General features: G+C 44.8%; 1 protein-coding gene across 5 annotated transcripts in view; it reads left to right on the forward strand.

The window, feature by feature from the left end:
• scn8ab (sodium channel, voltage gated, type VIII, alpha subunit b) overlaps nt 1–23,947 on the forward strand; it is a 37,873-nt gene that overhangs the window by 8,998 nt on the left and 4,928 nt on the right. The window contains exons 3-27 of one of the 5 annotated variants that reach the window (XM_062466084.1): nt 1,953–2,071; nt 2,448–2,537; nt 2,635–2,763; nt 3,528–3,619; nt 6,245–6,466; nt 6,661–6,724; nt 6,858–6,999; nt 8,108–8,314; nt 8,449–8,727; nt 9,402–9,758; nt 10,816–10,948; nt 11,767–12,005; nt 13,554–13,727; nt 13,894–14,250; nt 14,488–14,661; nt 14,898–15,194; nt 16,742–16,859; nt 17,179–17,333; nt 18,038–18,211; nt 20,165–20,287; nt 22,250–22,534; nt 22,666–22,719; nt 22,841–22,978; nt 23,127–23,231; nt 23,362–23,632. In XM_062466084.1, coding sequence (XP_062322068.1) covers nt 1,953–2,071; nt 2,448–2,537; nt 2,635–2,763; nt 3,528–3,619; nt 6,245–6,466; nt 6,661–6,724; nt 6,858–6,999; nt 8,108–8,314; nt 8,449–8,727; nt 9,402–9,758; nt 10,816–10,948; nt 11,767–12,005; nt 13,554–13,727; nt 13,894–14,250; nt 14,488–14,661; nt 14,898–15,194; nt 16,742–16,859; nt 17,179–17,333; nt 18,038–18,211; nt 20,165–20,287; nt 22,250–22,534; nt 22,666–22,719; nt 22,841–22,978; nt 23,127–23,231; nt 23,362–23,632 — 4,498 coding nt within the window. Of the gene's footprint in view, nt 1–1,952; nt 2,072–2,441; nt 2,538–2,634; nt 2,764–3,157; nt 3,250–3,527; nt 3,620–6,244; nt 6,467–6,660; nt 6,725–6,857; nt 7,000–8,107; nt 8,315–8,448; nt 8,728–9,401; nt 9,759–10,815; nt 10,949–11,766; nt 12,006–13,553; nt 13,728–13,893; nt 14,251–14,487; nt 14,662–14,897; nt 15,195–16,741; nt 16,860–17,178; nt 17,334–18,037; nt 18,212–20,164; nt 20,288–22,249; nt 22,535–22,665; nt 22,720–22,840; nt 22,979–23,126; nt 23,232–23,361; nt 23,633–23,947 lie in introns of those variants that run through there. The other 4 variants (XM_062466055.1, XM_062466074.1, XM_062466045.1 and 1 more) reach the window with 4 other exon arrangements.

A 23,947-nucleotide genomic window follows, 5' to 3' on the forward strand; every position in this document is an offset into this window, starting at 1 on the left:
TGAGATCCTATACAGCCCTTTCAATCTCTAGCCATACTGCCACATAGAGGGAGTCAGTCTCTCCCTCAAGTCTCAAATTCATTTCAGAAAGCTATATTGAAGGATTTACAACAAAACGCATACCACGTATACACATCTGAATCCAATTTGTATATTGTATTGTGTGTATGATTGTGTGTGTGCTCATAACAATAAGTAGCAGTTGGAAGCAATCCAATGACTTGATAAAGAAGGAAGTCAATGAACTTCCACATTCTGTTCCTAACACGTAAAGCTATTGTGCGGGGGTCAGAGAGGGCAGGTGTAGCTCAACAATAACATGTATGAAGGCCTTGGGACTATGACCATGCTAACAAGACCCCTGGCATGTACTGAACGCCAAGGTCATTCATGTGTCTGCTTTGTGAAAGCCACATCTAACCTCCTCTCATTAACCTTCCGCTTAAACCTACAACACACAAGCTTAGTTCATATTTCATCCACTTTGTTATCGCCATTTTATTATATTTTAATTGAGGTTTTCTTTGTGATGGCTTAGATGGTGTTCGAGAGTATGTGGACAGAAAGGGACATGATAAAGGAGAGAGGGGGGGGAGCAGTCTTCTAATGCAGAGAATACATTTTGTCTTTCCCCAGACTGCTTATGCTATTTTTAATCTAATTAGATTTCAGGACACCTCTTGTCTCAGGACGCTTCTCGTCGGCAGTTCTCTCAAGTGTTCCCCTTGCCAGATGCGACAGTGTGTGTGTGTTCTTTGTGGTCATATGCAGACAGTAGCATATGTAATGGCAGACCGTGTGGAATTCAGATGGCCTACTAAACATGAACATTCCATCCATGTAAATGTACATCATTTTGCATACTATACTGTCTCCATTATGAAACTGTAATATGTTCTAGTTGTTGGTTATGCGTTGTAAGTTAAACCAGGTTGACTTGGATTCCCTCTCTGTAGCACATGACTCTGTAGCACAGACTCATGGGAACGCTAATCAGAGGTCATAGGGACTTTGTTACCTATCACATGACCTGACCATATCACCATATCAACCTTGCACACAAACACACACACAGCACACAGAAAGGCCTAACCAGACTGGCCAGCACCACTTGGCCCAGTCCTGCTTCTGGGTGGGGAGCGGTTGTGGAGAGACTGGTCAGCAGATCTGGCCCTGATCGATGTCAGCATTTGCAGTTCTCTTCCAGTAAGAGCTTTAAGCTAAAGAGGAAGAGGCCCATTTGGCTCCAGACAGAGGGGAGAGCTTCTCCCTGTCCCAGCACTTGTCTCCTGCACTCCAGTGGCAGCTTGCAAAGGTTACAGTAGAGGTGAAAGCCAACCTAGCCAGGAAAGGGAGACACAGACATACACACATAACCACACACACGCGCACACACACACACACACACACACACACACACATACACACACACACACACACAGGAATCCTTTCGTCTAAAGCCAGGGGTCTATGCCAGGGGCCAGGGTATATATAGTAGGTAAAGGCCTGTGAATGGACACAGCTGAGTGATGACACTGGAGTGAACCAGAGTGTGAATCTAGCTTGTGTTCTAGAGATAGCCTGGTTTCATGGTCATGTCTGACTATCTTCTCTCCCTTCTGAGAGTCCTGCACAGAGTGATACAGTGTCTTTAATGTGTTAGTGTGTTTTTACAGAAAGCATAAAAGTATGCCTGCCTGGGACATACAATGATGTCTTTTTCAAAATGTTTAATAATTCTGGAATGGAGACAAGGCATTCTAAGGGATGTTTGACCTGAAACATCAAGGATCCTAAAATATTGTGTCCTCCATGGCAGTCAGTCAACAGTTTGCCTCACAGTCCTGGAATCTGATGACAGTATGTTGCCAGCATTTACAGTTTTTACTGAATGATGTAATGTAATGTATAGTACTTGTGAATAATATGTCTCTCTCTTTCTCTCTCCACAGACATTTATAGTCCTAAACAAAGGGAAAACAATCTTCCGCTTTAGTGCCACGCCCTCCTTATACATCATAAGCCCCTTTAATCTATTTAGGCGAATAGCAATTAAGATTTTGATACATTCATATCCTTTCAAGGTTCTGCAGTGTATTTGCATGTGCATGTCATTCAGTAATCATTTGACTGTGATTGTTCAACTGGGCACATTTCCTCAGGGTCCTCAGGGTTTATTGGCAGGTTTTTCCACTGTCCACTGTATTTAATTCAGTAATAATTGTACATTGCATTGTTAGAAATATAATACATTGTAATGTTAAAAAATGAGCTAAGGTTATTCCATGTATTCTACATGTATGGCAACACTTCTTCCTTGAGGTCCTTGTCTCTAGTTTCTTGTCATGACTTCTTGCTAAATTATTTGTTTTACACTAACATAGTGGTGCATCAGTTCTAGAGTTGTCACACTTTCCAGAACTTTCCTTGACTTGTTTCCTTCTCACTTTATTCAGTATGATCATTATGTGCACCATTTTGACCAACTGTATATTCATGACTTTTAGCGATCCACCAGAATGGTCCAAACAAGTAGAGTAAGTATTCACTCATTGATCAATTCAGCCTAAAATTATCAACATGCTCATGGATAGTTCATGCTACAAACATTACTCTCCTCTACCTCAATTCCAGGTATACCTTCACGGGTATTTACACTTTCGAGTCACTTACGAAGATTGTTGCCAGGGGCTTCTGTATAGACGGATTCACCTTTCTAAGAGATCCATGGAACTGGTTGGACTTCATGGTCATCTCGATGGCGTACGTACCCTACCTCACTACAGTCTCTTCAAACCCCACCAGGCTTTTTTCATTCTCCTTACTTCTTTGATTATGCACGTGCGTATGTTGTTAAAATAAATGCTCCTGATAAAGAATGTTTCTACTGAGAAATCGTGCATTTCTCTTTTTCTCGTATATTATTATTTTTAATTTTTTTCTTTCTTTCTTACTGTCCTTCATTTAGCAAAACATTCTCATTCCCACACTGTTATGTTAATCTGAAAATGATTTCTTTAAACCCTAATTCAGTAGCTTTTCTCTCTTTTTTTTTTTTCTTGCTTTTTTTTTCTTGCTTTCTTTTCTATTTTTTCTTTCTTTCTTCTCTATTTGATGGGAATGTCTGCTGAGTAACTGTATCTGATCCACTCTGCAGGTATATAACAGAATTTGTAAACCTAGGCAATGTGTCAGCCCTGCGTACATTCAGGGTTCTGAGGGCTTTGAAAACAATTTCTGTTATTCCAGGTAAGACTGTGTAGGTGTGTGTGTTTACGGGCGGGCAAACCGCGGGGGGTTGATGTTAGGTGTGTGTTTTTGTTTCCTTTCCTTCCGTTTCCTCTTCCTCCCTCGCTCTCTTCGTCCTGGGTGGATAGCCGTTATCTCTATCACTGTGGTGTTCCCCCCTGGTCTTCAATGGTGGTGGTGATGGTGGTGTCGTGCGTTTGCGCGTACGTGTGTCTGTGTTACAGTGCGTGTTTTGTGTCATGGTGTTCTGTTCTGTGTGTGATCCTACCTCGTTACAGATATATAACAGAGTTTGTGGACCTTGGGAATGTCTCGGCGTTAAGAACGTTCAGGGTTCTCCGAGCATTGAAAACTATTTCTGTCATTCCAGGTGAGACTCCCATTTAAACACTAAGGCTGAGCTTATTTTATATATTTTTTCCTCATCATTTCTGTTACTTTGGGTTCTTATAGAGGATGCCTCAGAAAACAGAGCTTTTTTTCATTTTTTTCCTCCAAACAATCAAAAATGGTAGCAATACATTTTTGATAGGCTTAGCAGTCTACTGGCAGTCTTGTGGGGTTAAGTGGAGGGGATCTTAAGTGACCCCTATATGACCCTGCTCCATACTGACTCGGAGAAAGTACACAATCTGTGTGCTCTAATGTCTAAGTTTAGCTTAGCATTTTACTACTACTATTTTATGTTTATCAGACAGAAACATCTCATTATTATCCAATAAATCATTGATGGGTTTTTTCTTCTATTTTCTACTTAGCTGACCAAGGGGGTCTCACAGTAGTGTATTTGTAAATATGTGGATATATATGTGGATATGAAAGGGAAAAAATGAACAGGAAGGTTTATATTAGCTTACCACTGGTGAAAGGACATTGTTTGACATTTGTTAATTAAAGATATACAGATTACAAGTTTACATAACAAAAATTCTGATACTTTAGATACTATCTTGCTCAATCAGTTTATGTATCGTCTTAGAATGGAAAACACACATCTATAAAGTTGTACTGTGACCTGTGAAGACCATTTAATTCCCTAAGACTGCCAAGCCTAGTATGACAACACATTTTATGCTGCATGAAGCTTATCAAGACACCTGCTTTTCTGACAAGTTTGGCTTAAAGGGGCTTATTTACTTTAATCCTTTTTCTGTTTTGATTATGACAGGGCCCTTTGAATTTAGGTCTCTGATTTTTAAGAACATCTTTGACCATCCTGGGACTGAAAGGCAGATACACACACTATTACCTGACTAAGAAGGAATAGATCTAATTCTCTTTCAATACAACAAAAGGGTATTTTCTCATGGGGACTGAGACTTGTACAGGAACAATGGATACAATTGCATCATGAATTAATAAATTGCCTCGGAAAGGCATATACTGTACAAACTGTACACAGACACACACACACATGCATGCAAACACACACCTCAACCCCTACACACTGCCAAACACTCCAACGGAACAAAATTATTGTTGATCAAGGGTGTATGGAGGGGGCAAGTTCTACTATATGATTTGTTGTGGATTTGTGTACATACAGTACTATAAGCTCAGCCTCCAGTGTACAGTACTCAGCTGTGCTCTGGGCTTACCCAGCCTGAGGGCACACCCAGCCTGAGGGCACACCCAGCCTGAGGGCACACCCAGCCTGAGGGCACACCCAGCCTGAGGGCACACCCAGCCTGAGGGCACACCCAGTGGGGATCACATCAACCAGTGGGAGAAGGGGGTGCCTAGGATGGGAACGGTTCTTCAGTTAAAGCAAAGTCACCATCACGGTTTTGAGACAGGTGATGTTGACCCTGGAGTCAATCTCTTCAGCCTTGGCGTTTAAATGACATGCATGTGATCTCTCATGACCCTTTCATGCCCTCCCCTCTCTATCCTCCTACATCGCCTGCCCACTCTTCCCTCTCACTCCCTGTGCTCTGGCCAGGCCTCAGTCCTGCGCTCTGTCTGTTGTGCTGCCGTGTTTGGTTGATTTGGTGGATGTTTCTTTAGTGCCATATGATTATTATTATCTCTGATTTAGATTGGCCCCATGTGTTTCCCAAGATGGTCTACACATACTGTGCTCCTGAAATGTACACTTTACCCAACCTAAAGGTTAGATATCTCAAACATCTTGATAACACATCGGTAAAATACATTTCAGTTCATTTAGACGCACAGTAGAACAATTTAGTAAAAAGCCATTGTTTAGCTTTGACATAAACAGTATTGTAATGTACGGAACATTGCAGGAACTACTTTACATAGTGTAGGTAATCAGCAAAGTTGCGAATATGGCATGCCAAACTCATTTGTGTAGTTAAAATACGGTTACAAACATGACAAGTGTGTCTATATGAGGAAGTACACATGCGGCCACTCTCAGTCTGGTTGTTGTTCTGTTCTCTGTTTGTAACAACGGGATGTGAAGTCCTCTGAATATTTTTTTTGTATTACAGTGTATGTCTAGAATGTATGTACTGTTGAGTGTAATGACAAAAGATGTTTATTCATATTGTTCCTTATGATCTACAAACAAGTGGAACACTATTGCCCATTATGTAGTCAACTGTTAAAACCTAAATGTACTTTACACAGTAAATGTTTTGTATTATACATTATATTCATAAATAGATGTATAGAAAGACTTATTAAAGTTCAAATTTGGGTGTGGGGGAACATTACATTTTCACACACCTTTGGAATCCACTGTGATATGACCATAGTGATGACAGCGTTGAAGGGCATATCCCTAGTCCTGATCAGGGCATATCCTATAGTCCTCATTAGATCTGCACTTCTGGACTCTTCATCATTTAAATCAGATTCTGTGCATTCCTGCAATGCCCATTACCTTTTATTTGTTTGTGTGTATGTGCATGTATGTGTATGTCTGTGTATGTCTGTGTATGTATGTGTGTGTGTGTGTGTGTGTGTGTGTGTGTGTGTGCGTGGATGCTTGTATGCATGTTTCTGTGTTTCCCATTCCTTCCCGCAGGTCTGAAGACCATCGTCGGAGCTCTTGTCCAGTCGGTGAAAAAACTGTCCGATGTGATGATCCTAACCGTATTCTGTCTCGGTGTCTTCGCTTTGATTGGACTTCAGCTCTTCATGGGAAACTTGCGGCACAAGTGTGTCGTATGGCCAATAAACAACACTGAGACCACGTTGGCCAATGGCAGCCTAGGATTTGACTGGAACGAATACATTATGAATGACAGTAAGTCCATTGTTGGGGGAAGAGTTTTACCTGATCACGAGGGGTCTGGGAGTAGCTAAGAAAACAATTGAACACAATTTGTCCATGTTTCCAGTATGTAAAAAGTTAGAAAAGACATGGGGATCATGTGTGTGGCAATCACAGCACATTGTGAGGTGTTTGTGACATTAAACGGAAACCTTTTTACTTTTCAGCCAATTTTTACTTCATACCTGGTCAGATAGATGCCCTTCTCTGTGGAAATAGCTCAGACTCAGGGTAAGTCGATTCATATGTCACCTCAGTGCATGGTTCGTATAGGAAGTTAACAGCTGTCATGAATACAAACTCAAGCTTATTAGCCAGTGAGTGTTTAGAGACAGTAAATCTGTTTCTCTGTCTGTGGTCTTAGACGGTGTCCAGAAGGCTTCACGTGTATGAAGGCAGGAAGAAACCCAAACTATGGCTACACCAGCTTTGACAGCTTCGGATGGGCCTTTCTCACGCTCTTCCGTCTCATGACCCAGGACTTCTGGGAGAACCTCTACATGCTGGTATAGAGACAGGCTGTCTGTCTATTTGTGCATCTATTTGTCAGTCAGTCTGTCTGTCTGTCTGTCTGTCTGTATGCTTGCCTACCTGCCTTGCTGGTTGCTTGGCATACAGATGCCTAATAGTCACTCATTTTCCAGTCCACATTAAAACATTCCTTTAGTGGGACTGATGTTTTTGCCCCCACTACATTTTACAAAGAAAAAACGTCATCATCGTAGAATGAATCAGCAAATCTGTCTCACAGCATCTTTGTCGAGTATGTGGTTAACCCCAGAGACTGTGTTTGACTGGTGGAGGAGCCTCAGCAAAGAGGAGACTGGGCAAAAGATTGAACTGTGTCTATGCCTGTTCCAAGTGAATAGGTTGTCTACTGTAGCTGAAAATCATGTCTTGTTGAAACTTAGACATGTTTTGTTGTAAAAGGTTTCGATGTGTTGTTATCTTCTGTACAGTCTATGGTGGTATATAATTCAGCAGGAGAATACCATGAAACAGAGGGTATTTACCACACACACATGAAAAAGTATATATTTGTGTTTGTCCTAACTGTAATCAGTAATGCCAGTTACTACTGTATGTGAACAGGCATGTGACAGTTTGACTGATGCTCCTGTAGACTCACACAATGCCACAGCTGTAATAGATTCACCAGTCTGGGTGAATGATCTAGCTTAAGTGTTTTGATATGTGTGATATATGTGTGTTTGTGTGTTTAACCCATTCTTGTTAAAAAGGGAGACCTGCAATAGCACCCCTGTGCCTCCCATCATCCCTGGTGTCAATCCTGGATAACCAAACTTAGTGGAGTGAATGTGAAGCATTGTGAACAACCACACGTATAACCACAAGCCACACAAACACACACATACACACGCAATACAACTCTGGAGGAACAGATGAATGGGCTGGTTGGTGAACCATTGTGGAACACAGGCAAACAGAAAGCAGCAACTGGATAGAACACTTTTCATATAGGGGCTTTTATTGATAGACATTTCTTCTTGGTGGTGACTGGTCCTCATCTCTCTTTCTCACTCACTCTCTCTCTCTCTCCCTCTGTCCCTCTCTCTCCCTGTCTCTTTATCACTTTCTTTCCCTCCTCCTAAGACATTGAGGGCGGCAGGGAAGACGTACATGATCTTCTTCGTGCTGGTGATCTTCGTGGGTTCTTTCTACCTGGTGAACCTGATCCTGGCTGTGGTGGCTATGGCGTACGAGGAGCAGAACCAGGCCACCATGGAGGAGGCTGAGCAGAAGGAGGCCGAGTTCAAGGCCATGCTTGAGCAGCTTAAAAAACAGCAGGAAGATGCACAGGTCAGCTGTGTGTGGAGTGTGTGTCTATGCATGCCTTTGTCTGAGCCTCACAGCTTTCCCTCTCTCAGTGTTCCCCCTGACCTCACCACCCTCCCATATTTCTCCCCCCCTCCCCCGTGGTTTCCTGCCCACAGGCTGCTGCCATGGCGACCTCGGCTGGCACGGTGTCGGAGGACCCCGTGGGGGAAGATGGTGAGGTTCACCTGTCCCGTAGCTCCTCAGAAGTCTCCAAGCTGAGCTCCAAAAGCGCCAAGGAGCGTCGCAACCGCAAGAAGAAGTGGCGTCAGAAGGAGCAGGAGAAGGAGAAGGGTGACAGCGAGAAGGTGGTCAAGTCTGAATCTGATGACGGCAGCAAGAGGAGCACCTTCCGTTTCCCAGGCAACCGGCTGGGGAGAAAGACGTCCATAAACCAGGTAAAGAGAGAGTCAGAGACTGCTACCCGCTCCATAGTCATTGTACTAAGAGATCAGATCACAAAGTAATGAATAACCATTATTCAATATTACCTTTTTACAGTTTAGCTATTTACAATTAAACTTGAATCCCCTTGTTTTGTGTGATACTCCCACACTCTACTTAGTTTTTGTGCCACACCTTTGCGTTACACACGTGGCATGGCCTCGTTTTTGTGTGTACATGTGTGTGTGTGGTAGTGTGTATGAGAGAAAGAGAGAGAGAGAGAGAGAGAGAGAGAGCGAGAGCGAGAGCGAGAGCGAGAGCGAGAGAGAGAGAGAGAGAGAGAGAGAGAGAGAGAGAGAGAGAGAGAGAGAGAGAGAGAGAGAGAGAGAGAGAGAGAGAGAGGGAAGGAGGGCAGACAAAGATATGCTGAGAAAGGTTATATGTACTTGATCTAGCTCTGGCTAGCACTACCGTACACAGTATAACCCTTACCATAAAAATCACAAAATGAAACCGTACTGAACCACCTTTAGTTTTTTTTCCTCTCACTTTTTCTCTGTTGATATGAGCCCTTGTCTCTCTCTTCCCCTTCCCTCGCCCAACACCTGCCTGTCTCTTTCTCTGCATTCCTTTCTCTCTCCCCCCTCCCCCTGCGTCCCCTCCTCCATCCTGCCCTTTCCTCCCTCAGTCTCTCCTCAGCATCCCAGGCTCGCCCTTCATGTCACGCCACAACAGCCGCAGCAGCATCTTCAGCTTCAAGGGCCGCTCCAAGGACGTGGGCTCGGAGAACGAGTTTGCCGACGACGAGCACAGCACGGTGGAGGAGAGCGAGGACCGCCGTGGCTCCCTATTCATCCCCTACCGGCGCAACAGCTACAGCGGCAACAGCCAGGGCTCGTCACGCATCAACCCACTGGTGCCCCACTCTGGAGGGAAGAGGAACAGCACGGTGGACTGCAACGGCGTGGTGTCGCTCATCGGCCCAGGGCCCGGCGGACGGCTTCTGCCTGAGGTGAAAATAGATAAGGCAGCCACTGACGACAGTGTAAGAACGTCCGTGAGACACGGATCCAGTCTAGGCATGATGGTGATGGTGGAGGCCCTCCTGCCCCCTGCCCCCTGCCCCCCCCCCCCCCCCCCGCGCCCCCCGTCCCTGGTCGCTCCAGCTTCTCCTCTTTCTCTACGTTTCCTATGTCCTCTCCTATTCATTTGGCCTTGTTCCCCCATTTGTCTTCCTGCTCTCTTGTGGAACTCTCCCTCGTTCTCCTGTGATTCTCCTGGTCTCTAGATTCTGGTGTGCCCCTGCTCTTCTTCCCCTCACCCCTTCGCTTCAGCTGCCCTGAGTGGCATCCTGTTCCAGCAATAAAAACATTCGCAATCTCTCAAACAACCACAGTCCAGACATGGTTTCAGTTACTATATAACAAAATCCTCTTAACACTAACACCTTCTTGCCAAGCTAGCTACCATTCGTTGTATTACACATGATCACTCATTACATATCAGCACAGCAGCTTAAAACATCACTCATCAAAACACCAATCTTGTCTCTGTCCTTAATCTCTTTTTTCTCTCTCAAGGACTTAAGAGTTCAGGGCCAGTTTGTTCTATCTATATTTCAATCTCTCTTTCCCTCATTCATTTTCTTTTCCTGAGCCACTGGGTGGTGCAAGAACAGACCGTAACCCTATTCTAGTGACAGCATTGTTAATCATCCTAGCTAGCATGATAATTTGACATTCTTTGACTATCAACCAATCCTATCTTTACCTCTCAACGTCTCCAGATGTAGCATGGTGTCGTGGTGAATGTTGTCTTGATCTCCTATCCTGTTACATGCATGCCTTTGCATGTAGGTTTGAAGGTTGGGAGTCATGGCGTGCAGACAGTTGTAATAACATTATGATTAAATGCATTGCAGGGCCTATTGTACTGAACAGATACATGTACATGTTAGAATAGAAGTGTTGATTATGAGACTGTAGGGTTTAAACAAGTTTGCAATCTAGACATGTGTATATCGGTTTCTGGTGACTGTGTGAATAGGATTCATGGTGTGTTGGATCCTTCTGACTGGGGTGTGTGTGTCTCCTCGAGTGTAGACCACAGAGGTGGAGGTAAAGAAGAAGCACTCAGGCTCTCTGATGGTGTCTGTGGACCAGCTCAACTCCTCCTTCAAGGGGAAGGACCGGGCCAACAGTCTTATGAGCGGGGTCACCAACACTCTGGTGGAGGGTACGGACAGCCTCATCACCTCCTCACCTTCAACACAGACGAAACAACAGGATGCTGATGATGGTCCTTCCTACAGGGTCATGATGTAGATTTATCTCTGTTGGTGTTCCCTCTCACCTCTGCCTCTTGCCCTTGCCCCCCTCCCTGCCCTTGCCCCCCTCCCTGCCCTTGCCCCCCTCCCTGTCCTTGCCCCCCTCCCTGTCCTTGCCCCCCTCCCTCCCCTTGCCCCCCTCCCTGCCCTTGCCCCCCTCCCTGTCCTTGCCCCCCTCCCTGTCCTTGCCCCCCTCCCTGCCCTTGCCCCCCTCCCTGTCCTTGCCCCCCTCCCTCCCCTTGCCCCCCTCCCTGCCCTTGCCCCCCTCCCTGTCCTTGCCCCCCTCCCTGTCCTTGCCCCCCTCCCTCCCCTTGCCCCCCTCCCTGCCCTTGCCCCCCTCCCTCCCCTTGCCCCCCTCCCTGCTGTTGCCCCCCTCCCTCCCCTTGCCCCCCTCCCTCCCCTTGCCCCCCTCCCTGCTGTTGCCCCCCTCCCTCCCCTTGCCCCCCTCCCTCCCCTTGCCCCCCTCCCTCCCCTTGCCCCCCTCCCTGCTGTTTCCCCCCTCCCTCCCCTTGCCCCCCTCCCTCCCCTTGCCCCCCTCCCTGCTGTTGCCCCCCTCCCTCCCCTTGCCCCCCTCCCTCCCCTTGCCCCCCTCCCTGCTGTTGCCCCCCTCCCTCCCCTTGCCCCCCTCCCTCCCCTTGCCCCCCTCCCTGCTGTTGCCCCCCTCCCTCCCCTTGCCCCCCTCCCTCCCCTTGCCCCCCTCCCTGCTGTTGCCCCAACCTTTCTACAGAGTTGGAGGAGTCTCAGAGGAAGTGCCCTCCATGCTGGTACAAATTTGCTAACATATTCCTCATCTGGGAGTGCTTTCCCTTTTGGCTGAAGATCAAGCACGTTGTCAACCTTATCGTCATGGACCCCTTTGTTGACTTGGGCATCACTATCTGCATCGTCCTCAACACTTTGTTCATGGCCATGGAGCACTATCCCATGACCCCCCACTTTGAGGAAGTGCTGTCTGTGGGCAATCTGGTGAGAGACAGTAAAGTGCATTATGGGTAGTGTATAATTATTATAATAATGTCCACAACTTGATTTGTCTATTTCCTATTTTCTCTCACCATCTTGTAGAGCTTAAGGTATGGCACAGAGCCATCTCTCTGCACCCATACACTCACCAGTACACACATACACACACACATTCAATGAGGTTCTCATAAAATGTTCAGCTCCATTTTAAAGCAGTCAGAGTGCTCCCCATCTCTTACCCCCCAGTCTCTCTCTCTCTCTCTCTCTCTCTCTCTCTCTCTCTCTCTCTCTCTCTCTCTCTCTCTCTCTCTCTCTCTCTCTCTCGCGCCCTCTTTCCTTGTCCCTCCCTCTTTTACTCCCACGTTTGTTCTGGCCCCTCTTTCAGTATAGCTCCAAAGCCTTTTCTCACACCTTCTCTATCCTCCTTGCTCAAATTCCAAGTACTTATATTCTTGTTTTTCCCCTGGCTCTATTCTCCATTCTTTCTCCTGTTTCTCATCATCCTGATTCAGCAGTCCTGACGCTAGTGATTCCTGGGGTGGTTTACTGGGAATATCCATTAAACTTTTAAATAACCTGATTGATCTGGTCCCATTTGTGGCCTACTGTATTGTATCATGCAGGCATGGGAAAACGATAAGAGCATTGTGGGTATCAAGGCTATGCTCGTCACTGAGACATCACACTGGCTTAGCTTCCTGGAGGCATTCTGTATGGAGGGTCAACAAAATTGGCTTGGTTTTAAGGGTGAGGCAGGAAATGAGGTCACAATGATTGGCATGTTATCAGGAGTCAGAGAGGAAATGAGGTCAGAGAAGTTGGCACAGTGTCAGGGGTGGTGCAGGATGAATCATGGGGTGTTCTCTGCGGTGATGATTGGCCACATGATCAGGTAGTGGACAGGGATAGGGTATGGGTGCACCATAGTAGCATGCTAGTGGCCTTGGCCTGCCCTGCCCGACTGGCTGACAGTGTACCATGGCACTGCTCTATGACCTTGTCCTGTCAGGACAGCCCACTCTCAGCGAGAGCCCAATCCATTTTTAATCAGCACTACATCAAACCAAATGCCATGTAAGCACATTCTCTTTTTTCAAACTGCACTCAAATGTTGCTCTCAGATTTCTATAGCATGGCAGTATTTCTACAAATTACAAACCATAGTTTTATTAATATTTTCAACCCCATGTTTTGTCCAAAGTGCAATAAATCTCAATGTGCCTCTCTAGTGCACACCAGAGCAGACATTTTGTGGTTGACAAAAATTAAGAAGTTGTATAGACGGACATAATCAAAAGGTATTCGGTTCTTAAGTAGGCCCCTTTATTTAAGCTTCTATACCTAATATATAGTCCAAGCTATTCAAAAGACCGCTCAGTTACATTTTTTGTTACTAATGTCTCAATCTCTCTTCACTTTCCCCCTCTCTCTCTCTCTCTCTCTCTCTCTCTCTCTCTCTCTCTCTCTCTCTCTCTCTCTCTCTCTCTCTCTCTCTCTCTCTCTCTTGCTCTCTCTCTCTGTCTTCCCCCCTCTTCTTTTTTGCACCAATAGGTATTCACTGGTATCTTCGCTGGTGAGATGTTTGCAAAGCTAGTTGCAATGGACCCCTACTACTACTTCCAGGAAGGCTGGAACTGCTTTGACGGCTTCATTGTGACCCTGAGTTTAGTCGAGCTGGGATTGGCTGACGTAGAGGGACTGTCTGTGCTCAGGTCATTCCGATTGGTGAGTGATACAAAAATTGTCTAGCGTTTTTCATGTTTTTCATTTTTTCATGTTTGGAAAGATGTCAGTAGATGTCTAATAAATATGTATACATTTTGCTAGTAGTATTTGATGCACATCCTAACGCCTCATACGCCCATCTCATATTTCTTCTTCTCTGGTATAGTTACGAGTGTTCAAATTGGCCAAATCATGGCCCACCCTCAACATGCTTATCAAGATCATTGGCAACTCTGTGGGTGCCCTGGGGAACCTGACCCTGGTGCTGGCCATCATTGTCTTCATCTTCGCTGTGGTCGGCATGCAGCTCTTTGGCAAAAGCTACAAAGACTGTGTGTGTAAGATCAACATGGAGTGCGAGCTGCCACGCTGGCACATGAACGACTTCTTTCACTCTTTTCTCATTGTGTTTCGTGTATTATGCGGTGAATGGATCGAGACCATGTGGGACTGCATGGAGGTGGCTGGACAGACCATGTGTCTAATCGTCTTCCTGATGGTTATGGTGATAGGGAACTTGGTGGTAAGTTCTAGAGGAGTTTTGACAGATATTAATGGTTTGGCGGCACAGAGACAAATATATGGAAAAGTTGCAACAATGACATGTTGTGTTTTACATTGGTAAATACACTATCATAATGATTATTTTGTGGTGCCATTCTTCATCCAGTAAATCTGGCTCTGGTCAGGCATGTGTGTTTCTGGGAGTCTGTTCCCAGGTAGGACAGGACTGAGGTGTACTCTGTTTCTCTCCCTACAGGTGTTGAACCTGTTCCTTGCTTTGCTACTGAGCTCTTTCAGTGCCGACAATCTTGCGGCAACAGATGACGACGGCGAAATGAACAACCTCCAGATCGCCGTCATACGCATTAAGGCGGGAATCGCCTGGTTTAAGATACACTTTGCTGTTTTTGTAGCCACTGTGCTCAAAAAGGTATCATGTCATCTAGTCTATGTGCCCCTAGTCTTACTCTTAGTGTTATCTTGCATCAACCGGATATAGTAGTTTTTGTGTCTGCAATTTCAGCTAATGAAATATTGTATATTCTAGTTCTTGGTCTTAGCCTTCTGTGAGCCCAGTGACTTGAGGTTAATTTAGGGCAACTTCAGGCTGATGATGTGGTGTGGCTTTGTGATGTTACTAATGGCGACTCTGCTTGTGATCATCAGCCCATCGAGGACGAACAAAAGCCCTTAGATGACATGTACGATAAAAAATTAAACTGCATCGCCAACCACACTGGCGTGGACGGCAACCGCGAACTGGACTACGCCAAGAACGGTAATGGAACTACCAGCGGCATCGGTAGCAGCGTGGGCAAGTACATGATCGACGAGGACCACATGTCCTTTATCCACAATCCCAACCTGACCGTGTGTGTCCCCATCGCCGTGGGCGAGTCCGACTTTGAGAACCTCAACACGGAGGACTTCAGCAGCGAGTCGGATGTGGAAAACAGCAAAGACGTGAGTGTGAAGAGCGGGGATGGAGAGGAAAGGGAGATCAAGGATAGGGAGGGAGGATATGGGCTGGGGGAGTGGGGGAGTTAAGGATCGATATGGTAGGATGGCTGGACCATCAATTTAAGTTCACTTCTTCTAAAGTACATGTAGATTATGTTCAAGCTTGGTGGTTGGATTTAGGGTGCACTGCCCTTTGTTGAAGTAGCCTCAAAAGCCGTACATCTGCATGGCCGAATAAGTAGTGTGTGGCTGTGTGTGTGTGTGTGTGTGTTTGCATGCATGCATGCATGCATATGCATTTTTATGCCACCCAACCACCCAACATGGGAGGTGATTACAGGCGACTATCAGACGGCCTGACGGCTCAGAACATTGGTTTAGACATGAAGGCTATGACACCAAGTCTTTTTGCTGACTTTTCAGACAAATGGATAGATAGAAGGATAGACAGACGTACAGCTGGACAGACAGGCAGGCAGGCAGGCCTGTGTGAGGGGGAAGAGGTATCTTCCCCAACAGGAAGTGAGTTTGTGGGGCAGTCTGATGTTGGACATATGGGTCACCTTGACCTGGTTTGTAGCAACACCACTAGCTACCTGGCTGTACCAGATCTCCAGCCTGTTCTGCTCTGCACTCAGCCAACCATGCTGCTTCCCCACAGCTCTGCCTGTCACAGCACAGCCTGCAGCTCTTCCCCCCGTCAGCCAATAAGAGAGGCGGAGAAGTGTCTGGCTGGGGGGGGTTTTGTACCAGAGAAAGTGAAGGAAGGCGCTGGCTTGCTGACCACTCAGGATTCTAAAGTGCAGCGTCATTCTCCCTCAACCGGATTGGTCGGGTGTGCGTGCGTGTGTGCGTAATGTGCGTGCTTGTGTGTGTGTCGTGTAATGAAAGTGCTAGCATGCAGGGGGTTCACCATTTTTGTCCTGAATCACCTTGACTCACTGTTTAGATGTGAATATTAAGTATGATAACCCAAGCACGTATCTTTTAGTGTCTAGACATTAAAAATGTCATCTTAGACCAGTTTTAGCAGTATGGTGATTATGCAAATAGAATTGCATTGCTCTCTAAGAAGTGTGGCAGTGTATATCAAGTGACGCTTTCGGAATTAAATCCTATGTTCTCTTTTCATAAATATCTTTATAAACAAGTCCTTCATCATCACTGTCAGAAATGTGAATAGTTGTTTTAATGTAATCAATCAGTTAAGGTTAATTACTATCAGGTTAATGTCCCTATTAATAAACATCCATGACTAGTGCAGAAGATAGGTCACACACACATTCATTTGTTTAAACACACATTTGTAAAACATACAGGTGCTTTAGAGTGCAGGTACTGCAGAGTGTGGTTGATCAAGCGACGGTGCATTTGACACTGATTACTTGTTTATCTCTACTATCTCTACTTTATACAAGTTCATACTGGTCTGGTCAGGAATAAATTGTCACTCAAAAATACATTTGAGAGATTTCTTAAGCTGTGTTCTCTGGTGTTTACCCCTTCCTTACACTTGGTGTTCTTCATCCCCCTCGCTCTTTCCCTCTCAGCTGGATGACACCAGCTCGTCCGAGGGCAGCACCATAGACATCAAGCCTGATGTGGAGGAGGTAGCGGTGGTGGAGGTGGTGGAAGAGTACCTGGATCCTGACGCCTGCTGGACAGATGGTGAGGAGGAGGGTCCCTCAATAAAGGGATAAAGTACTGCCAAAGAACTACCTACAGCATGGCTGCTTCTTTTTTTTTTTACGTCTCCAGTCAAATCCCTTATTATCCCACACCTGTTTCTGGAATGTCAGGGATATCCAACTCACAGTATCTGTTAGCATCATGTTAAACAACACCATTTTGTGATAGGGTCATGTCTAGTGGTACTGTACAAAATGTTCCTAAGAAGGAGAGGTATGTTTCTGTTTATCTGTACAGCTTGTTTTGAAGAGGGTACTTTATGTTTATTAAAGTGATAGTGTGTATCCTTTTTTTACAGAATGCGTGGCTAAATATAAGTGCTGTGATGTGCCTATCACACACGGCTGGGGGAAACATTGGTGGTTCCTGAGGAAGACTTGCTATCTGATTGTGGAACACAACTGGTTTGAGACTCTCATCATCTTCATGATCCTGCTTAGTAGTGGCGCTTTGGTGAGAACACACACTCGTAACACACACACTATTAGAACAATTTAACAATTAAAAAGGACAGATGGAGGGGAATATTTTGCCTTTCTCCTAGTACTGCTCGTACTATGATAGTTGCTAATGGACAGCAAAGTGCTGTAATGCACCAGCCAGCCTTTTAACCAAGAGGATACAGCTGAGGTAGCAGGTTTCTGGGGGACTGTAGCCAAATGGTGATTCAGAACACTTATGTGCTCAGGAATGGACAGACAGAGGCAATACAGGACAGTGGGGCTGAGTGGAGGGTCTGTCTGAATGTGCAGAGAGAGAGAGAGAGAGAGAGAGAGAGAGAGAGAGAGAGAGAGAGAGAGAGAGAGAGAGAGAGAGAGAGAGAGAGAGAGAGAGAGATAGAGAGAGAGAGAGAGAGAGAGCAGTGATCTGTTACATCAGATAGCTGAGCCCCACCCTTACTGCTGTGAACTCCTTGTAAACACTCACATCCTGAAGAGATGCAGTGGCCTGGGTAGCCAGTGTTGTAACCTATCACTAACGTGACACTTCCGGAGAACACATCGGTACTTTCTAGATGCCTTGTTGTCTTACAGACCTAAAAACTGTTCAGTGTCGTAATTCAATCGATTGTCATTGAGACCTTTCATGCTAGTGACATATCTATGTACAGCCATGCCCATGTCTCCCTATCCTGATTCCTGCCCTGTTCACTCCAGGCCTTTGAGGATGTGTACATAGAGCAGAGGAAAACCATCAAAATAATCCTGGAGTATGCAGACAGAGTATTCACCTATATCTTTATCCTGGAGATGTTGCTAAAATGGGTGGCGTACGGCTTCGTAAAGTACTTCACCAACGCCTGGTGCTGGCTGGACTTCTTCATTGTGGATGTAAGTGTTTCTCTTCTCCTTCTTCCATATCCCTTCCCATCGCTGGCTCCTCCTCATCACTGCCTTCTCCTCTCCTCTGCCTCGACACAAGACACAGCAACTCCCCTCGCTTGCTATTTTCATTTATCTCTCTCAGTCCATCTTCCTCTGTCCCCAAGTCCCTTCCTTTCTACTGTGTTTATTCTACTGATCCTAGATGCCCTGTGACGTTAGCAGGCTTGGATATCATGTAACAATACTGCAGGATACTCAGCCTTGGAGAGACTGACTCCAGATGTACAAGACATTCAAACACTGTCTAATATATACCATTATAGTCTTCATCTCGTCAAACACTGTCTAATATATACCATTATAGTCTTAATCTCGACAAACAGTTCATGATTGGAATTCAAAATGACCCTTTTGACTGATTTTTGGAGCATTTCAGATCCTCAGGATTGTTCAGTTTTATTCCAGTAAACTACAGATGTGCAGTATCTGCTATCATAACAGTGGTAGATGTGGCATCAACATACCGTAGTGCTAACCCTTATTGTAAGCTTACCAATATAGCCATAGAACACTTGTGTTATGTGCATCTACAGAGGTGTAGAATGCTAAAGGCTTAACACAAAATGTTGGAAGATCAGGGAGAGGAGGTGAGATTTAACTTGTAAAAAATGTAAGCATTTGGTCTTTCAAAAAGAGCTTTTTGGTTATCCCAGTGCAATGCCACATCTCCATCTAGTGTTAGTTTCTGTATTCGAGTGATGGTATCAATTTTGGTATCTGATTTCTATATTGCTATTTTTTACTATTCTGGTGGTGTGGAGCAAAGCCTGTGGTGACTGTCTCTTTCCCTATTGTGCACTGATTCTGCCCTTTGTGTGTTCAATAGGATGTGTCGGGTCCTGCAGTAGACCAATCAGTAATTTGATCAAAGTCAAAGTCTTTTTACCCGTTAAATACATAGTTTAATTGTCCAGATGACACTGTCTCCGTATATTGGATAAATACAAATACTTTGACTTTGATCAACTCTGTGTGTGCATGATGTTATACCTGTGTGTGTGTGTGTTAGGGGGGGGGGGGGGTCCTGTGTGTGGACTCGTGTTTGCAGTCATGTGTATGCTTGTGACTGGTAACAGTGTGTCTGTCTGTCTGTTTGTGTGTGTGTGTGTTATCAACAAATTGCGAGTTTGAATAGGCATGTTGCCTGTACATATTAACTTTCCTCTCTCTCACAGCAGGTGCCTCTAGTCTTGTCTCTCTCTCAGTTGAGAGGGACAATGTGCTGCCATCGAGAGGGACTTAGAGGTCGGAGGTTGAGGGTTCAGGGTAAGATTCTTGTGGTTTGCTGGGTGCCTTCCTTCCTTCCTTCCTTCACAGGTCCTCTCTCCTTCTCGTCCCCTAAAACTGTCCTCAACCTCCTCGGCCCTGTCTCCCCACTCAGACTAAGCGCTCTCTTGGCGTGTACAGTCAGTGGTGTGTACTGTAGGTGTGTACTGTATCGTTTGTATGCCACGTACCCTGCGTTCCGTATTTTCTGTGTAATATTGAGTGTTTGTTTGTTTCAATTCCTTTCTCCTCTCAGATTTTCCCCTTTGTCAGAAATGTTTTCTCTCCTCTCTTATTGATTCTCTCTCCACGCTGTGTCAACCACAAACTGCTTTCCAGGAGTGCTGCTGGTCCTTACCTGCCTGACAACTAAACCAAAACCAAAAACCAAACCTAACAAAATAGATGAGAAAACTTCTGCACAACTTGTTTGACCTAAGTCTCTGTTGTCACTGTATGTCTATAGATATAAATATGTATACACAAATACAATGTATTTGTGTATATTGTATTTGTGTATATCTGTTTAAGTAACTCCAACCAAATGCTAGGGTGTCCCCTCTAATTGTGTGGATCCTCTCTTATCTTCTCCCTCCCCTCCTCTTCTTCCTCCCCCTCTCTTTTTCTGTGTAGGTATCTATAGTCAGCCTTATAGCTAATGCATTGGGCTACTCCGATCTAGGGCCCATTAAGTCACTCAGGACACTGAGGGCCTTGAGACCCCTCAGGGCTTTGTCCCGTTTTGAGGGCATGAGGGTAAGACATGACCAACCTGGCAGCTGGTCCACCTGCATGCCTATTCTAACACTACAGCACCAACGCATGTCACCTGGGGCTGTGAGATAAGAAGATTCATAGAAGATTTTAAAAATATATAAAATAGTGAAACACAATATATATATAAATATATATATATATTTACACCAACCATTTCCATTCATAAAACTATTTGCATGGATATAAATGATCTCAGAGAGTCATAATGCAGCTGATTTAAGCATATCAATAATCATGGAACACATTTTCAAATTTTATAGTATATATTGTATTTTTTGGATTGGCAAAACAAGCTGCCTCATGACACAAAGAAGTGGATATAAAATGTTAAATGTGTCCATAAATATTGTAGTCTTTTTACTAAGGGCTTACTACTAAGATAGTTTCCCTGTACATAGTTTTTGAAACGACTCTCACACTTCTTACTTTAACCTCTTAAGCTGCAAGAACAACCAGTTTCGAGCAGGCGCCATCATCATGCACAACATGACTAATGGACCATTTCAGCCTGACCTGTAAATGTAGTAAGAAAACAGTGTAACCTTGCTACTTAATGCCAACAAAACAAAATTATTCAAATTTGTTTTACGATGGATATGACCACAATCATCTGGTTGTTTTTGTATAGAAATCCATCAATTTCTTTCCCCTCTTTAACCTGTCTTCACACCCTCCTCTTCCACCACCAACCCACCTCCCCAGCTCTCCCATGTTACTACAGTTTGGCCCTAGCTGACCCTGCAGCTCTGGAAGATTGATATTTTGTATCTCTGACTGCATCCTGCCATCTCACATTTGCTCCCTTCTGATGCCTCTATTCAGAATTTTATGGCCAGATGGTGATTGTAGTTACTGATGAAAAAAGTAGTTTTCAATCTAAACAAAAATCTTCCCATTCAGTTGAGTCAAGTGACATGCATGTAACGCAGAATGCAGTTCTCTCTTATAGAAACATGTTCTCCTTCTGGACCAGAGCCTTGCAATTCTGTACCCAACTGCAAAAATTACACACGTGAACATTTTCATACTTTTTAGGAGTGCCTATGAGAGAAGATACTATAATACACAATTATACACAAGTATATTTGTCCAGAGAAAAGCAAACTACAGTAAATGTGGTTACTAAAATCTGATTATTCAGGTAACTTGCCAGATACCAAAATCCAACACAACTGTCTAGGGAGTCCCCCAGGAGCTTCTCCACCTCAGTAAAAGAGTCTCTTGCCCAGGAGGGAACATTGTAAAGATTACGAGAATGCATGTAGGACTGAGCCTACCAGACTCAGCACAGCTGTCTGCCTACAGCTGCTGGTCTTTCAAACATCCATTGTCTGTCTGAGCATCCCACTGTGCTGCTGACCTCCTGGGCTCTGTGGCGGGCCATCCAGCCCACAGGGGAGGGGGGGGGCAGAGGAGCAAGGCGGGGTTAGGTGGCGGGGGGAGTCGGGGGCTCTGCTGTGCTGTGACAGACACGTGAACAGAGATACAATATGTGAGCTACACTCTCATCAAACTGTTCAAATAAGATGTCCTATAGGTTTACTTCCAATACTTTTAGGGCCGCTGTATGAAACCTTATCAAATTCTATTCACCTCGATACAATAATGCATCAGCTGTGGGGCGGCGGACACTGTGTATGCTCATTCTGAACCAAGATGATGTGCAGCTCTCATACAGCAACAATTAACCATTTCGCATGTACGCGTTAAAGGGTTGAGGCACTTTCCAAGACCCAGATTAAGCCTTGTGCGGGACTACAGCTCTCTAAGGAGTTGTAGTCCATGGATAGATGTTGTGTTGACTCACATTAGACCTAATCTACTTCTTGGAAAGCAGATAGCCTGTGACCCGGTATCTCTTAGAGAACAGGAGTGTAAGTGGGTACAATGTGTGAGTGAAGTCTGACTCTGCCCTTGTGTCTCTGGTTGGTGTCTGAACAGGTGGTGGTGAATGCCCTGGTAGGAGCCATCCCCTCCATCATGAACGTACTGCTGGTGTGTCTCATCTTCTGGCTCATCTTCAGCATCATGGGCGTCAACCTTTTTGCCGGCAAATATTATTATTGCTATAATGAGACGGAGGGGGCTCTGTTCCTCCCGGATGTGGTCAACAACAAGACCCAATGCTTTGCGCTTATTAATGCTAATTACACGGATGTCAGATGGAAGAATGTCAAAATTAACTTTGACAATGTGGGCGCTGGATATTTAGCCCTCCTGCAAGTGGTGAGTGGTTAGGATTAGGGTCTGTACTTTTAAATGTGTGGTCCTGTATTGCTTTCCTTCATCCAGACACTGTAAAAGTGTCACTTTTTGATAATGACGGGATAACTTAATGTATCCTCTTCCCCTGACAGGCCACATTTAAGGGCTGGATGGACATTATGTATGCAGCAATAGATTCTAGAAAGGTAAGCTGTCAATGTTGTGAAATGTCTCTACCTTTTCATATTGTGATGAGTTTAGGTATAATAGCTATAGAGCTATATTGATATGTCTTAATTTAAGCTAAATCTGTCCTATTGTGTGCAGGTGGAGGACCAGCCAATATATGAGGACAACATCTACATGTACATCTACTTTGTTATCTTCATCATTTTTGGCTCTTTCTTCACCCTCAACCTCTTCATTGGTGTTATCATTGACAACTTCAACCAGCAAAAAAAGAAGATAAGCTCTACCTCACCTTTCTTTGTTTGAACATCACTGCAGATACACATTCAGTATATTTAGATTCTACTATACAAATGTTCAGAATTCAGTGGTTAAAAAGCAAACTACTTCCAAGGTTGTAACCAGATTTTTCTTGTCTCTTTACTTTGGAGGTCAGGATATCTTCATGACAGAGGAACAAAAAAAATATTATAATGCTATGAAAAAGCTTGGCTCGAAGAAACCACAGAAACCCATCCCAAGACCACTGGTAAGCCACAATGAGTCTGTTGACGTTAATGTATGGTTGGGTGGAAGTTAGGCCATTAATAGGCCTTTCTATAAAAATACAGAATTTATCTTAACTATTTCGTATTCTTTTCCCTTCTCCCTCTCATCAGAACAAAGTCCAGGGGATGATATTTGATTTTGTAACACAGCAAGTTTTTGACATCTCCATTATGATGCTCATCTGCCTGAACATGGTCACCATGATGGTGGAGACGGACGACCAGACGGAGGAGACAGAGAACATCCTCTACTGGGTCAATTTTGTTTTCATTGTAGCCTTCACTACAGAGTTTGTGCTCAAGCTCTTTGCTCTACGCCACTACTACTTTACTATAGGATGGAACATCTTCGATGTTGTCGTGGTAATCCTCTCTATCGTCGGTAAGCAGAAAAGGACACTGGGAGGGGTGGTGGTTCTCATGCCATGCTTTCTAAATGCAGTTCATGTTTTGACACATATCTAAGGAGGACTTACTGTAATTCCAAGTATGAACAAGAATGTGTGTGTGTGATCTAGTTGCTGTTGTATGAAATCAGGCTAGTGAGCACTGGTGGGGTTGAAATCTGTGGATCACATATAGCACATTTAGTCCTTTGCTTGCTGCTGCATTCTGATGCAACCAGACCAAGGAATCAGAGATCATCGCTAGTATTGCCCTCTAGTGGACCTCCAGTCACAAAGCCATGTTTGTTGTG

The sequence above is a fragment of the Osmerus eperlanus genome, chromosome 1, assembly GCF_963692335.1.
Source record: "Osmerus eperlanus chromosome 1, fOsmEpe2.1, whole genome shotgun sequence".
NCBI lineage: Eukaryota > Metazoa > Chordata > Actinopteri > Osmeriformes > Osmeridae > Osmerus > Osmerus eperlanus.